This window comes from Thalassophryne amazonica, chromosome 6, assembly GCF_902500255.1.
Source record: "Thalassophryne amazonica chromosome 6, fThaAma1.1, whole genome shotgun sequence".
In the NCBI taxonomy this organism is placed as follows: domain Eukaryota; kingdom Metazoa; phylum Chordata; class Actinopteri; order Batrachoidiformes; family Batrachoididae; genus Thalassophryne; species Thalassophryne amazonica.
This window is the reverse complement of record NC_047108.1, coordinates 59,821,809-59,839,033: the sequence shown is the minus strand read 5'-3', so window position 1 is coordinate 59,839,033 and position 17,225 is coordinate 59,821,809. Positions and strand designations below refer to the sequence as shown.

The 17,225-nt window shown below is 43.0% G+C and overlaps 1 protein-coding gene across 3 annotated transcripts in view; it reads left to right on the top strand.

Moving 5' to 3' along the window:
- The window catches only part of ampd2b (adenosine monophosphate deaminase 2b), a 118,193-nt gene that overhangs the window by 77,671 nt on the left and 23,297 nt on the right, over positions 1 to 17,225 (top strand). The window contains exons 1-6 of one of the 3 annotated variants that reach the window (XM_034172237.1): positions 1,423 to 1,559; positions 10,824 to 10,948; positions 11,025 to 11,155; positions 11,230 to 11,298; positions 11,396 to 11,498; positions 11,913 to 12,102. In XM_034172237.1, the coding sequence (XP_034028128.1) occupies positions 10,919 to 10,948; positions 11,025 to 11,155; positions 11,230 to 11,298; positions 11,396 to 11,498; positions 11,913 to 12,102 (523 nt within the window). In that variant the 5' untranslated portion in view covers positions 1,423 to 1,559; positions 10,824 to 10,918. Of the gene's footprint in view, positions 1 to 1,422; positions 1,560 to 3,105; positions 3,174 to 10,823; positions 10,949 to 11,024; positions 11,156 to 11,229; positions 11,299 to 11,395; positions 11,499 to 11,912; positions 12,103 to 17,225 lie in introns of those variants that run through there. The other 2 variants (XM_034172238.1, XM_034172235.1) reach the window with 2 other exon arrangements.

The following is a 17,225-nucleotide window of genomic DNA, read 5'->3' as shown; positions in this document are numbered from 1 at the left end:
GAGCACTAACCACTTATGCACCACGCCTGTGGTAATAATGACAATAATCAATCAACACTTATTTATAAAGCGCTTTACAGCAAGCCAGGTGATGTCCAAAATGCTTTACAGTAAAAACACATATTCATAAAAATAAAAATGAAACACACACAACAAAGTAAAAACAGAGTACAAATATAATAATAATAATAACAATAATAATGGCAATAATAATGATAATAATCACTGTATAAGTCTGTAACTGCCCACATATCATGATCTATGTACTCATGAGTGTAACTATTATTATTATGAATATTATTATGAATATTCATAATAATAACCTAATATTAAATAATAAAAATTCTATAGTGCACATATCCATCCATCCATCCATTTTCTTCCGCTTTATCCGGAGCTCAAGCAAAGCCGCCCAGACCTCCCGATCCACACACACCTCCCCCAGCTCCTCCGGGGGAACCCTAAGGCGTTCCCAAGCCAGCCAAGAGATGTAGTCCCTCCAGCGTGTCCTGGGTCTTCCCCGGGGCCTCCTCCCAATGGGACGTGCCCGGAACACCTCTCCAGCGAGGCGTCCAGGGGGCATCCAGAAAAGATGCCCGAGCCACCTCAACTGAATCCTTTCGACGTGGAGGAGCAGCGGCTCGACTCCGAGCTCCTCCCGAGTGACCGAGCTCCTCACCCTATCTCTAAGGGAGCGCCCAGCCACCCTGCGGAGGAAACTCATCTCGGCCGCTTGTACCCGCGATCTCGTACTTTCGGTCATGAGCCAAATCTCATGACCATAGGTGAGGATCGGAACGTAGATCAATCGGTAAATCGAGAGCTTTGCCCCCCTACTCAGCTCTCTCTTCACCACGACGGTCCAATACAGCGACCGCATCACTGCAGACGCTGCACCAATCCGTCTATCGATCTCACGCTCCATCCGTCCCTCACTCGTGAATAAGACCCCGAGATACTTAAACTCCTCCACTTGAGGCAAGGACACTCCACCGACCTGAAGAGGGCAAAGCACCTTTTTCCGGTTGAGAACCTTGGCCTCGGATTTGGAGGTGCTGATTTTCATCCTGGACGCCTCACACTCGGCTGCACACCGAGTGTGCACATATTATTATTATTATTATTATTATTAATAATAATAATAATATAGTCATGTGAGAGGTGACAGCATCATGATTTTCCTCAAACTGCTGCCTTTCAGGTAAAATGGTCAAATTTCGTGCTGAGGCAGCACTGCTGTCCTCACACACGTCCACATGGATTCTGAGCACATGGACCCTTTAGCAACATGAGGCCAAGAACACAGAGGGGTGCTGTAATGAGAAGTGTCAGCGGGCTGCACTGCAGAGCCTCCACATCCACTCACCGTGCACGCCGTCTCCCCTCCTCCTCACCTCTTGGTGGTACATTCCAGATAGATGTCAGAGGCGTTTAAGTGAAGAGGCTGAGCTCCAGAGGCAGCTCCTGCAGCTCCAGCTGGCCTGAACCAGGTGCAGGCAGAGGGGGGACACACGGGAATGTGAGGGGAAGTTCATGGATTCACCGGACGCCAGCTCTTTGTATGTATGACAGGCACAGATTTGGGACATAGAGGGAATGTGTTTGACTATCTGTGTGTTTTCTTAGTTTTGACATTAGAATGAGTGAACTTTGTTTTTCTTGTTTCCTGCTCTCTCCATCACACCCTGTTGTCATGTCAACTCATCATGAAAGGACAGCCGGTGCCATCCTGGACTATTTACTGTTTGGCCGACCCCCCCGTCATCCCATAGAACTCTGTGTTTTCCTTCTTTCCCTGCTCCTTTCGCCTTGATGGCTTTGTGTTGCGTGTCCGCCCTGAGCAGTCTTCACTGCCCTGAGGAGAATGTTTGTCCATCGATCACCTCACAAAAGTTGCTTTCTCATGTCTTTTTCTTGGTGTTGTAAATGTGCAGCTGTGGTGCAAAGAAGGTCAGTGACTCAGTAGGTTGTACTGACAGATTTGGCAAATAGGAAGAAATTCTTACTGCCATTTTTTGTTGTTGGTGATTGTTTGTAGAAAAGACGTTTAGACCTAGGGCCGGTGTCACAGACCGAACAGTCCGCCGCAAAAATCAGTCCACCCTGCCTTCACTGCGCATGCGTCATCAGCCGCGGTTCACCGATTATCACCTCATTTCTGCTTCAAACTGCACTCCAGTCATCATCTATCTTAGCGACAGATATCTGAAACTTTTGTACAACAATCATTTCCACATAAATTATCGCCTTATTTCTGCTTAACACAGCCTCATTTCTGCTTAAAAGTGACTTTAGAATGATTTAAGAGGTTTTACCTTTGTCATCTGATAGTTAATAATCCCATTAATCCATTTGATCACTTTGGGTAAAGAGCATCCGTCTCAGATGAGCTGCTGTGCTCCAAAATGACGCATGCGCAGTGAAGACAGGCGGACCAATTTTTAGGGGGGGGCCATTCGGTCTGCGAAACTAGTTTCATAAAGCAGTCTAAACTTGTTTAGTTGACTAAACTCACTTAGTTGTCTCATCTTTTGATGTTAGTTGTTGCACAAAGCACTTATTCGGCTAAAGTTTTGCGTTACCCGACTAAGAAGAGGCTAATCTTATTTTAGTCAACAAAACTTCAGTGTCTTACCTCAAAAAAGGCAGTTCTCATGTACCACCACTTGATGGAACAGAAAGGAAGGAGCAACTTGCAGTGGGAGCGGGTGTTCCGGACCCGGAATAAACCATTGGAGATGTTTACGGATGCTGAGGTCGGGAGTGCTTCTCCTCTGGTGCAGTGGAATCTGCCATGTTTGTAGCAGATGGACAAACCTGAATGTAAACAAAACTGTTGCGCATTGGAGTCGTTTCTTGGTACCAGCACTTGCGAGGCTGCTACGACCATGAAAATCGCCGACTAACGTAAGATTGCTAATCTACAAGATTAACTGTCGATGTGAAACTGAGATTAGATGGATAATGTTGGGTGACTAACCTTCGTCGACTAAGTAAGCTTAGTAGACTAAAAGATAGACTGCTTTATGAAACTGGGCCCAGGACATAAACACATCTGTAGACACACATGGACCTGCAGACATATTAATCCATCTGCAATCATAAAAAAGTCTTCAATTACTTAGAGGACTGAGGGTCATCAAATCCAGCTGCAAGAGACGACTGACAGCACAGTGAGCAGCTGCCACTTAAATGCATTTTAGCAACATTTTGACATCAAACAGTGTTTTTACATCAGCTGCTAAAACTGTAGTAATTTATAAACTATGTATGCACAGTCTGTTACGTTATGGAAGCCATAAAGCTTTGATCAAATTGCTGTTTGAAACAGTGCAAAGTTTGTGTGCTTAATTTCCTCGTTATTTTGTGTGATGGATACGATTGTAAATGTGCACAAACTGTATCAACTTGTACATGAAGGCGTTTAATGATGCTGTAATAGACTGGCAGCGTTTCTAGGGTTTTCCCCGCCTCTCACTCAGTGATCGCTAGGATAGGCTCCGGACCCCTGTGACACAACTGGAATAAGCAGGTTTAGAAACTGATGAATGGGAAGTATTGAGTTTGGTCTTAAATCAAGATTTAGATTTTTTTTTCCAAAGTCTTTCACCGGTATCCAAAAGATTCTTAAAATTCTTGAGGTGCAGTAATTTAAGCTTCAGTGCAGCGTCACACTTATGATTGATTACAGTTCTTAAACTACTCCTGGACTTTTCTTCTGGATCACCATAGTTGATCCTATATGACCCAGATTGTTTTATACATACTAGTTCTCCTTTCTAATGCAAAGAAACCCTGATGCACAAGGAGATTGGAGCACAGATGGGCCTGGAACAAAGGACCTACTGGTTTGGAATTTTAGAGCACTAACACTGCACCAGCATTTCCAGAATTTTGCTAATTTCTTTTAAAAAGGAGCAGAATAATCCTTACTGTCTGTCAAACTTGAAGTGGGCTTGATTAAAATTATGTAGGTTTATTTTGAAATAAAATAAACTATTTTGAAAGAAATATATGATTCCTTAGATGCCACTAATATAATTTCCAAAGATGGAACTAATATACAAGTTGTAGCTTTGTCTGTAAAAAGGTGTGTGACAGAAGTATAGAAGTATAGTATCAATGTACATTCTGAAGTGAAGGTCAAGGGTCAATGTCAAAATTAAGGGTCAGTGCTTAAATGTAGGGAATATTTCAACTAAATATCCCCTCCATATAAACACTGGGACTAAATTTTGACCTTAGCCTGTGACCTTGGCTTTTATCCAGGTTTTGTCCAAATAAAACTGCTTTGTCATTGGCTGACACTCATGCGATCTGCTAAGTTTTGTCCATATAAGATCAAAACCCTTTGATTTATTGTATTCACACACAGACAGACACACAAGACCAAAAACAGGACTCCAGCTTACACTCCCACATGCGAGTGTAAATGTAGATTATTACGTCCGTATCGAAGCAGTCATAGGGCGTGAAGCGGGGTAGACCCTGGACAGGAGGCCAGTCTGTCGCAAGGCCACATATAGACAAACACATTAACGTACCTAAGGTCAACTTAAAATTTCCAATTCACCTAACCTGTATGTCTTTGGACATGGGAGGAAGCCGGAGCACCCGGAAGGAACCCACGCAAAGAATTAACCTTCTGCTGTCCTCTGCTGCCCCCTCACGGCAGATTGTAGTTACTACAGGTCAGTCACACATCTATAACAATCTCACTCACTCTTCTTCAACCGCTTACTCCAATTAGGGGTTGCGGGGAGGCTGTAGCTCATCCCAGCATTCACAAGACATAAGGCAGGACAGGACACCATGGACAGGATGCCAATCTGTTGCAGGGCTGCATATAGAGAAACATATTCATAATTGCACGCATACCAACGGCCAATTCAAAGTTTCCAATCCAACTGTGGGAGGAAGCTGGAGCACAGGGAGGGAACCCACACAAACATGGGGAGAACATGCAAACTCCACATAGAAAGGCCACAGGTGGGAATCGATCCCATGACCTTATTGCTGTGAGGCAACCGTGCTAATCACTAAGCCACAGTGCTGCTGCAATGATAATGTGTATTATTAAATCAAGTTGTACTGGTCAAGTTGTACTTATCAAGTTGTACTGGTCGTTTTGCTCACTGTACAAACAGTAAGACTAACGTGGTTTGGACCGAGACTCATAGCTTTATCTGTGAAACTCTGATATGTTTCCTGAATAAATTATGTGTGGATGAAGCTGATTCCACTGGAAGATTCTTGATCTCTGATCTCTTTCTCCTCTCTGTCCTGTTGAATTCTCATGACTTTTCATCCTTGAATATGTTTCACAGGGGAGGTGATGGTCTAGTAGTTAAAGCGTTGGGCTTGAGACCAGAGGATCCTCGGTTCAAGTCCCAGCCTGACCGGAAAATCACTAAGGGCCCTTGGGCAAGGTCCTTAATCCCCTAGTTGCTCCCAGTGTGTAGTGAGTGCCTTGTATGGCAGCACCCTCACATCGGCGTGAATGTGTATTGTAAAGATCTTTGATCGTCTGATGCAGATGGAAAAGCGCTATATAAATGCAGTCCATTTCACACCATCTTTTTCATGAGTTTAGAGCTCGAACTCTCAATACTGTGTATTACTGCTGAAATAGGCATGTGGTATTTTGTTGCTGTTTGACATCCATTTGAGGCCCAGTATGGAACACTGGTCTATCTCAAGATTAGAATGTTTTCTTCATTTAGACATCTGCACAGTGCACAATTTGTTCTTCATCACCTTCATAATGTAGATGTTCAAATGAAACATGTAGCAAGCTCTCCTGCTCTTTGGGGATAAGTTGTTACATAACCATAGATGCAACTGATCCAAATATAGCAGCCATTAGGGGATTATCTTGGGGTAGGCTTGGCTTGGTTTTTTAGCATGGCCTGGCCTGATGTCTTTACTGCTGGTCACATCCCGTCGTCTGCACCAGTGTCTGCTGTTATCATGACTAAAACTGGTACGACCCCAAAACAACACCCGATATAATATCTGAGCCAGGCCTTACGCTGCAGAGACAAGCTTCTTCTGCAGCCTTTCTGTTTGAGTGTTACTCCTAAGTGCTGTGGACAAACTTGTTGAGTAGGATGTGTTGACTGCACAGTGTGTGTCAGAAGGTGATAAAGACATGGCGAGACCTGGGATGGTCCAACAACTAACATCATCCTATCTTTCTCTCTGCTCCCCAACAGTTTTCACAATTTTAACAAACTCTTTTTCTTTCCCTATAAACGAAGGTCACACACGTTTTCTTAAAATCAATCAATCAATCAATTTTTTTTGTATATAGCGCCAAATCACAACAAACAGTTGCCCCAAGGCGCTTTATATTGTAAGGCAAGGCCATACAATAATTATGTAAAACCCCAACGGTCAAAACGACCCCCTGTGAGCAAGCACTTGGCTACAGTGGGAAGGAAAAACTCTCTTTTAACAGGAAGAAACCTCCAGCAGAACCAGGCTCAGGGAGGGGCAGTCTTCTGCTGGGACTGGTTGGGGCTGAGGGAGAGAACCAGGAAAAAGACATGCTGTGGAGGGGAGCAGAGATCGATCACTAATGATTAAATGCAGAGTGGTGCATACAGAGCAAAAAGAGAAAGAAACAGTGCATCATGGGAACCCCCCAGCAGTCTACGTCTATAGCAGCATAACTAAGGGATGGTTCAGGGTCACCTGATCCAGCCCTAACTATAAGCTTTAGCAAAAAGGAACGTTTTAAGCCTAATCTTAAAAGTAGAGAGGGTGTCTGTCTCCCTGATCTGAATTGGGAGCTGGTTCCACAGGAGAGGAGCCTGAAACACATGCTGAGCCCAGTATGTATGTAAATTTTGGAAGGTACAGTGCCAAAGATGAATCCATTACATTTTGGTGTAGATTCTCATTACGGAGTAGAACCAGGCAATTTCAATTTCAATTTATTTTCATTTATATAGCGCCAAATCACAACTGAGTTGCCTCGATGCGCTTCACACAAGTAAGGTCTAAACTTAACAACCCCCAGAGCAGCAGTGGTAAGGAAAAACTCCCTCTGAGGAAGAAACCTCAAGCAGGCCAGACTCAAAGGGGTGACCCTCTGCTTGGGCCATGCTACAAACATAAATTACAGAACAATTCACAAAACGAATATATAGGAAATGCTGTTGGTGCACAGGACAGGGGGGTCTCCAGCACAAATACCACACTCATGTCATGGATGGAGCTGCACCATAAACGGAGAGAAAAAACAGAATCAGGCATCAGAAAGACAAAGAAATACAGTATATTTTTCAAGCATTAAATGACAAGAAAAACAGGAAATACTAAGGTGATCGCCGGCCACTAGCCCTAGGCTTCACTAAAAGACCCAGAATTTAGGTAAAGTTGAGGCCGCTTCCTAACGGCCGATTATCCGTTTCCTAATAAAATGAATTAAAAGAGTAAAAAGTGTAGAATTATACTATGCCAGTATGCTAGCCATACGAAAGGGAAAATAAGTGCGTCTTAAGTCTGGACTTGAAAGTCTCTACAGAATCTGACTGTTTTATTGATGCAGGGAGATCATTCCACAGAACAGGGGCACGATAAGAGAAAGCTCTATGACCTGCAGACTTTTTATTCACCCTAGAGACATAAAGTAGTCCTGCACCCTGATAATGCAAAGCCCGGGCCGGTACGTAAGGTTTAATTAGGTCAGCTAAGTAGGGAGGTGCCAGTCTGTGAACAATTTTATAGACAAGTAGCAGAACCTTAAACTCTGATCTCACTGGGACAGGAAGCCAGTGTAGGGATTGCCAAAATGGTTGTAATGTGGTTGAACTTTCTGCTTCGTGTCAAAAGTCTGGCTGCAGCATTTTGAACCAACTGGAGAGCCCTAAGGCTGGACTGCGGTAAACCAGAAAATAGAACATGGCAGTAGTCCAATCTAGAAGAAATAAATGCATGGATCAGGGTCTCAGCATCAGCATAGACAGGATGGGACGTTTCATCTTTCTTTATCATTACGAAATCAGCCGCTTTGCAATATATTTTCATCAGTTTGTCTAAAACTGCATCACTGATTTTCATGAAACATACCAGATGATAAGTCATGAGCCAAGGAACAACAATTCAGTTAAATTTCTTCATATAGCACCAAATCACAATATAAGTTTCCCAAGGCGCTTCACAAATGTAATTTCTATCCTTATCTGCCCACTGAGCAAACTCACTGGCAACAGTGCCAATAAAAAACTCCCTCAGGCATTTCTAGAATGTAGGAAGAAACCTCAAGCAGACCAGACTCAGAGAGTTAACCATCTGTTCTGGTCATACTACCAATAACAATTTAACAAATAAAACAAAGCACAACAAAGATTTGTCAAACATGCAGAGACAGAGAAGAAAGTCTAGTGGTCATACAAATCAAATGTCCAAACATTTGTGTGTGTGTCTTTTGTGTGTACATATATATACACTCAACAAAAATATAAACGCAACACTTTTGGTTTTGCTTCCATTTTGTTTGAGATGAACTCAAAAATCTAAAACTTTTTCCATATACACAATACGCAATATCACCATTTCCCTCAAATATTGTTCACAAACCAGTCTAAATCTGTAATAGTGAGCACTTCTCCTTTGCTGAGATAATCCATCCCACCTCACAGGTGTGCCATATCAAGATGCTGATTAGACACCATGATTAGTGCACAGGTGTGCCTTAGACTGCCCACAATAAAAGGCCACTCTGAAAAGTGCAGTTTTATCACACAGCACAATGCCACAGATGTCGCAAGATTTGAGGGAGCATGCAGTTGGCATGCTGACAGCAGGAATGTCAACCAGAGCTGTTGCTCGTGTATTGAATGTTCATTTCTCTACCATAAGCCGTCTCCAAAGGTGTTTCAGAGAATTTGGCAGTACATCCAACCAGCCTCACAACCGCAGACCATGTGTAACCACACCAGCCCAGGACCTCCACATCCAGCATGTTCACCTCCAAGATCGTCTGAGACCAGCCACTCGGACAGCTACTGAAACAATCGGTTTGCATAACCAAAGAATTTCTGCACAAACTGTCAGAAACCGTCTCAGGGAAGCTCATCTGCATGCTCGTCGTCCTCATCGGGGTCTCGACCTGACTCCAGTTCGTCGACGTAACTGACTTGAGTGGGCAAATGCTCACATTCACTGGCGTTTGGCACGTTGGAGAGGTGTTCTTTTCACGGATGAATCCCGGTTCACACTGTCCAGGGCAGATGGCAGACAGCGTGTGTGGCGTCGTGTGGGTGAGCGGTTTTCTGATGTCAATGTTGTGGATCGAGTGGCCCATGGTGGCGGTGGGGTTATGGTATGGGCAGGCGTCTGTTATGGACGAAGAACACAGGTGCATTTTATTGATGGCATTTTGAATTCACAGAGATACCGTGACGAGATCCTGAGGCCCATTGTTGTGCCATACATCCAAGAACATCACCTCATGTTGCAGCAGGATAATGCACGGCCCCATGTTGCAAGGATCTGTACACAATTCTTGGAAGCTGAAAATGTCCCAGTTCTTGCATGGCCGGCATACTCACCGGACATGTCACCCATTGAGCATGTTTGGGATGCTCTGGACCGGCGTATACGTCAACGTGTACCAGTTCCTGCCAATATCCAGCAACTTCGCACAGCCATTGAAGAGGAGTGGACCAACATTCCACAGGCCACAATTGACAACCTGATCAACTCTATGCGAAGGAGATGTGTTGCACTGCATGAGGCAAATGGTGGTCACACCAAATACTGACTGGTATCCCCCCCCAATAAAACAAAACTGCACCTTTCAGAGTGGCCTTTTATTGTGGACAGTCTAAGGCACACCTGTGCACTAATCATGGTGTCTAATCAGCATCTTGGTATGCATCTTGCACACCTGTGAGGTGGGATGGATTATCTCAGCAAAGGAGAAGTGCTCACTATCACAGATTTAGACTGGTTTGTGAACAATATTTGAGGGAAATGGTGATATTGTGTATGTGGAAAAAGTTTTAGATCTTTGAGTTCATCTCATACAAAATGGGAGCAAAACCAAAAGTGTTGCGTTTATATTTTTGTTGAGTGTATATATATATAGTGTTGTGACGGAGCAACTGAATATGTTTTTGCAACTTCAAGAATTTAACCTAAAGCATTTAGCATTCATTTTGTTTAGTAAAATGTTATGACTAAAGCCAGAATTACAATCATACTGTGTGCCTTCTTTGACCTTTCAGTGTTTTTAAATACTAAGGGGTGACAGGGCCACAGACATTCTATCAGACACATGAAATATTTAACAGGATGATGAATATTTCAGTGGCAGGTTTGTAGTTTCAAGGAAATGATTAATATCACAGTCTGGGGAACGCAGTCTCTCTCCTCCATGTTTCACTCTAAACTCTACTTTCTCCTGGCCCCTCATAGCTGTGCTCTTCCCCAGACAGCCCCATCCCATTTAACCCCCCCTCACCTCCCTTGTTTTCCCGTGAGAACTACTTTTCTTGTAAAACGCCGGTGTTGCAGTTCCATCATGGGCCGTCCATGCTGAGGATCCGTCCACTTGAATGATCCATTGTATGTTGGAGCACAAACAGTTGCTGAGATCAGACTGCAGAATGCCAAATGAGGCCAGAGAGATCCTTAAGATAAAACAGTTGATTCCTATGCTTGAGTCGGCCTGCGGGTATCAATAGAAGCTGTTCCTTCATGCTGCCAGGTTTATTCTTTCTGTTTAAGTTGACCTTGCAGCAAACAACTTCTTTACTACTCCGTTCAGTTTTTCCCCTCATTTTGCTTTCTGTCTTTTTCTCTTTCACCAGTTGATGCCCGTGGGGCCCGCCACATCCTCACTTCCCAGCATTCCTTGCCTGGCATTCCTGTGGCCCTGAAACAATCCATTGACCTACGTACCTCCATGGACGGGAAGTACAAGGAGATCGCCGAGGTCCGTGCTCAGAAACGACACTCGGGTTGCAACCTAATGAATAAAGATTAATCCTGCTTCCTGTGTCTGTGTGTAGGAACTGTTCTCTCGCAGTCTGGCAGAGAGTGAGATGCGCAGCGCCCCCTATGAATTTCCAGAGGACAGTCCCATTGAACAGTTGGAGGAGAAACGCCATCGCCTGGAGAGACAAATCAGCCAGGATGTCAAGTAAATCAAGCGCTCTGCTCTGATGAAGCTAACAGTGACAATAACCTCAAATTGAGCTCCATTTCTGTCCTCAGGTTCGAACCCGACATCCTCCTGCGAGCCAAACAGGACTTCGTGAAGACGGACAGTGCCACGGATCTCGAGTGAGTGCTTCCATTGGCTAACTCAGTTTACCCTCAATATTTATTTGGAAGACCCAGAACACAAAATTCACTTGTTTGTTGTTGATTATTTTACCAGATACATGAAAGAGCAGAACCAAACTCCTGACCTGCAGGAGAGGGACTTGGTTCCAGAGAGGGAGTACCAGCGAGTCACTATTTCAGGAGAGGAGAAGTGTGGGGTAAGTCAGGATAGTCACAGCAGTAATACCTGGAAAAACTGGCGAGGTACTCAGGAGAGTGTACACACCTCCACCTGCACAAGTGGACCTTCAACCAGACTAATCCACACACTCCACTCATTTTAACAACTGAGTGCTTTATTTAATAATGATTTGAGGAAGATGCTAAAAACATTCCTGGAACATTCCTGGATCTGCTTCTTGATCCAGATCTGGACCAAAATGCTGTTTCTTATCCAATGCACCCCTCACCACCACCACCACGTTTCATGAAAATCAGTTCTGAGTAACCCTGAATGTGGGTGAAAGCATAACCTCTTTTGGTGGCGATAACTTGCAAAAAGTCATGTTCTGTGTCTGATTGCACGTTTTCAGCTTTTCATACTTCTTTTCATTCCATTTTCTTCCATCAAGGTTCCCTTCACAGATCTTCTGGATGCTGCCAAATGTGTGGTGAAAGCTCTGTTTATAAGACAAAAGTACATGGGTCTGTCGCTGCAGAGCTTCTGTAGGACCACTGCTCGTTACCTGCAGGATCTGAGCGAAAGTCCGCTCGATATCGACGTCTATGAGGAGGAGGTCTCAGAGAGCACCGTTACTGCAGGTATCGTGGGGACCACGTCTGGAAAAAAAAGTACTTATGTTTGATGACATCAAATCATTGAATAATTCAGGATTTTAATGCAGTAGTTGTAACACTAGGAATGTTAACACTTCTGATAAAAGTTTACAGTGTGTGTTTACAACACCACAGCAGGAGCCTGTTTTCAAATCCCAGCTTTATGACATCACCTTTTTTACTGGTGATCAGCTGATTCAAAATATTTCCTTTTGTCTTCTATTTTTCCTGCATTGCTTTCTTTCCCTTTAACAGTGTTTTTTCCAGTATTTCATTCAATTGCAGACTTCAGTTTACATCCTCCTTGTGTAAGAACTTTCAAACTCAACTTGCCTCATTGCATATTACATTTTATTCAACAATATGTATATTGAGTCATTTACGACACTGAGATGGTTCCATAGTATGGCGAATGTGATGACGCACAGCACCAGTTCATGCTGGCAGACCAAAGTAATCCTTTTCTGTTCCTCTCCACCGTGAAACTTTGGTGGTTCAAAAGACACAATTTTTCCAGTCGCAGCAACAGACACCTAAGCTTACAGAATTATTATTGCTCTCTTGGTGGCTTCCCTTACTTGTTTCCTTCTCGTGCCATCACTCAGTTTTGAGAACTGCCTGTTCCAGACAGATTTGCAATACAGTATCATGCAGTTTGTATTCCTTAATGATTGATCAAGTCCAAGAAAATTCAGTGATTTAAAAATTTCATCACCTGACTGAAAACTGGCTGTAAAACTGATCATTTCTATTAGAGATCCTTATATTTAGATTGTCCAATTACTTGTGGCCTTTAACAAATGGACAAACTATGTATACAAATGGCTACAAATTAATCTTGATTTTTATTTATTTATTTAATTTAAAAACCCTCTTTGTCACTGTCCAGCTATGATGGACCTGACTGACTGTACATCATTAAAATACAAAACAACTTGTGCTTTGATACAAAAACACATTACGAACATGAATCACACACTCCCAATCCATGAGTCCATGAGCACACTAATGAGAGCATATGGCAGTGTGTATGACAGCTGACACGACAGCACATTTCTAGTCAGAGTGAACATGTTGTTGGTCCGTCCGGGTGTTGTGTATTTATTTGTCTCTGTGCTTTTTATGTGAGTGCGTGTGTTGTGTGTTTACCTGTTTCATGGTTGAGTCTGGTGTGTGTGTGTGTGTGTGTGTGTGTGTGTGTGTGTGTGTGTGTGTGTGTGTGTGTGTGTGTGTGTGTGTGTGTGTGTGTGTGTGTGTGTGTGTGTGGCCACGCGCCCCTGGTCCATGTGTGTATGTTTCTCCGTCTGCTCGTTGTCATCTGTAGGGGTCCCTGTCGTATCTGTGCTGGGTGTGTGTACGCTGGTGAGCGTGTGTATCTGTAGTATGGCTCTCTCCTGCATATGCAGGTCTTGTGTGTCCCCCGTCAGTTATTGTAATCGTTGAGATCTGAATCTTGTTGTCTGTCTGCTGTCTGTGTCTTTGCCTTTGTTTTCTCTTCATCGGTTCTTTATGTAGATTTTCAGGGTTACACTCTGTTCTGTTCGAGATCTTTATTCATTGGTTGCATTTGTCTTGCAGTTTGTCTGTGATCTCGGTTTGAGTTGTTTATTACTTCTTGTGTTTTTGTTCCTCCTTTGTTTTTGCATTTTGTGTACGTTATGTTTTGGTGTATTTTTTATCAGGTTTTATTTCCATGTACCTTCTGATGTCCATTTACGTGATCTCTTGGTGTTCCTTGATTTTCTCTCATGTCCTGGCTTTTCTGTTTTTACTGATTTTGCACCTGTGGTTAATTAGTTTAAACTCTGATAAGACTGAAATGATGGTTCTCGGTCCAGTGAGAAATCGGCATCAATTTGACCAGCTAACGCTCAGCCTAGGCTCGTGTGTCATACATCACACTGACAAAGTGAGGAACCTTGGGGTAATTTTTGATCCTATATTGTCCTTTGACCTCCACACTAGAAATATTATGAGGACTGCTTTCGTCCACCTGCAAAATATAGTGAAAATTTGTCCCATCCTGTTCATGGCTGATGCTGAGACCCTGATCCATGTGTTTATCTCTTCTAGATTGGACTACTGCAATGTTCTATTTTCTGGTTTACCGCAGTCCAGCATTAGGGCTCTCCAATTGGTTCACAATGCTGCATTCAGACTTTTGACATGAAGCAGAACGTTTGACCACATTACACCCATTTTGGTATCTCTTCACTGGCTTCCTGTCCCAGTGAGATCAAATTTTAAGGTTCTGCTACTAGTCTATAAAATTGTTCATGGACTGGCACCTCCCTACCTAGCTGAACTAATTAAACCTTACGTAGCAGCTCGGCTTTGCATTCTCAGGGTGCAGGACTACTTTGTGTCTCTTTTTATTAGGAAACAGAGCATGCCACGGGTTCAACTTTACCTAAATTCTGGGTCTTTTAGTGAAGCTTAGGGCTAGTAGCTGGTGATCACCTTAATATTTATTTCCTGTTTTGCTTGTTGTTTAATGCTGACTGTGTTTACTGTGTGTATACTGTGTTTCTTGTCTTGTATGTATGTTCTTGTGTCTGTAGGATGGCCCGAAGCAGACTGTCACCCCTTTGAGTCTGGTCTGCCTGAGGTTTCTTCCTCAGAGGGAGTTTTTCCTTACCACTGCTCCTCTGGGGGTTAGTAAGGTTAGACCTTACTTGTGTGAAGTGCCTTGAGGCAGCTCTGTTGTGATTTGGCACTATATAAATGAAAATAAATTGAAAATTGAAATTGAAATTGAAAATTGAAATTGAAAATTGAAATTGAAAATTGAAATTCATATTGAAGCTGCACCCTTTCATTTTTTTGTTGGGCAGTCGATTGTTTCAGTCACACATATTGTTTGTCTCCACCTAGTACTCCTGTTTAGAAGTACTTTGCTCCCTGTTGTGTTTGTTTTTTCCCTCATTCAGTTCCTTACCCAGTCTTTTGATTTATTGGATTGTTTGGCACAGTAGATTACCCTGTCACTATTGTTATATCACTGCCACTGTGGATTATTAAAGCACCCTGTTTTCTGCCTGTAACACCTGTCTCCTGGCTGCCTGCATTTGGGGATCTATTTGACTCAGTTTCGCTCTTTATGCAGCAGAACAATTTTTAACTTACTTTGTATAAAGATGCATGCAATGGACCTTAGTACTTCCATTCATTCAGGGATCTATCCATCCATTTTCTATATCTGCCTACTCCAATTAAGTAATAATAATAATTTATAATAATTTATTAATTTATATAGCACCAAATCACGAGTAATCGCCTCAAGGCGCTTAACAAACATCATTTAAAAGCAGAATAAAATGAAATAAGATTAAAACACAATAAAAAAAAATTAACCATAAAAAGGTAAAAGAAGTAAAATAAATAAAAAGAATAAAAAAAAGACACACAATCAGATAAAATACTAATGATAAAACAGGGAGAACAAATGTGTCTTCAGCCTGGCTTTAAAAGTCTCCACAGAGTCCGACTGTCGTATCTGCACAGGCAGATCATTCCACAGAGCTGGGGCGTGGTGATAAAAAGCTCTGTAACTCGTTGACCTTTTCTTCACCCTCGGGACACACAATAGTCCTGCACCCTGTGAATGCACAGCCCTTGCCGGCACATAGGACTCAACCAGGCCGGCCAGATAGGGGGGTGCCAGTCCGTGAACAATTTTATAGGCCAGCAGTAATACTTTAAAGTCTGATCTCAAAGAGACTGGAATCCAGTGAAGGGATTAAGGGTCACAGGGAGTCTGGAGCCTATCCCAGCAGTCATGGGGCATGAGGCGCGGTACACCCTGGACAGGACGCCAGTCTATCACAGGGCCACATATAGATAAACAAACACATTTCCATTCATTCAGGAATTTACATGTGAAATCCCTTTCAAAGGTCAACTGAAACAGCTGTTCTTTACATGGGTCATGGTGACTAAACAGTCTTGATATGTAGTATTGGACCCCACAGGTGTTAATCCAACTGTTATAGCATCAATCTGAGTGAATTCACATTCTGCATGCAAGTTTGTGTCCTTGCTACAAATCTACTGACTTCTGAGTGTGACATTTTAATAGCAACGCACAATTAGAGGGTGCAATTGTGTAAGACAGTGGCAGATGGAATTCTCATTGGTTGATTTTATGTTATAGGCCTTGCATCAGGATCTTTATCAAACCTCAAGCCTCGTAGCGTATGGGAATATGTATTTTAAGTAGCTTTCCCAATTTGGAGGGAGTGTTTTTTAGATCATGTGGAGTGTGTTGTTTGGGAGTGTTGTTGAGTAGAATATATGGAGTGAAGTGTTTCAGTGTATATGATGCAAGCACCTTGAGTTGCCTGCCTGATCTCTCTCGCAGACTTGCTCCATTTGTGCCACAGACTCTTGATATAGAGCTCTTGTATAATACAAGAAAGGACTTTTACGTTTTTTGCTCTTTTAATTCATTTATTAGCAATTGGAGCAGGCCGCGGCCTCAACTTTACCTAAATTATGGGTCTTTTAGTGACGTTTAGGGCTAGTGGCCGGCGATCACCTTAGTATTTCTTCTGTTTTTCTTGTTGATTAATGCTGGCAAATTATACAGTATTTTTTGTCTTTCTGATGCCTGATTCTGTTTTTTCTCTCTGTTTAAGGTGCAGCTCCATCCAGAGATGGGAGTTGTGTTCGTGTTGGGGATCCTCCTGTCCTGTGTACCAACAACATTTCTTGTATATTCGTCCGTGAATTGTTCTGTGAATTGTTCTGTAATTTATGTTTGTAGCATGGCCCAAGCAGAGGGTCACCCCTTTGAGTCTGGTCTGCTTGAGGTTTCTTCCTCAGAGGGAGTTTTTCCTTACCACTGTTGCTCTTTGGGTTGGTACCGTGTTACCTGTGTGAAGCGCTTTGAGGCAACTCTGTTGTGATTTGGCGCTATATAAATGAAAATAAATTGAAATTGAAATTGAAAAAGGAGGCTGAAATTAACAACCATAAGTGAAGGAGCTTGTTCTAAATATCTACAACAACCTCAGGATCACAACTAACGAATGGATGATGGAGTTTAATGTGTTGTGTGGGCCGCCAGAAGAGGAGGTACTGCTGGCCCACCACCAGAGGGCGCCCTG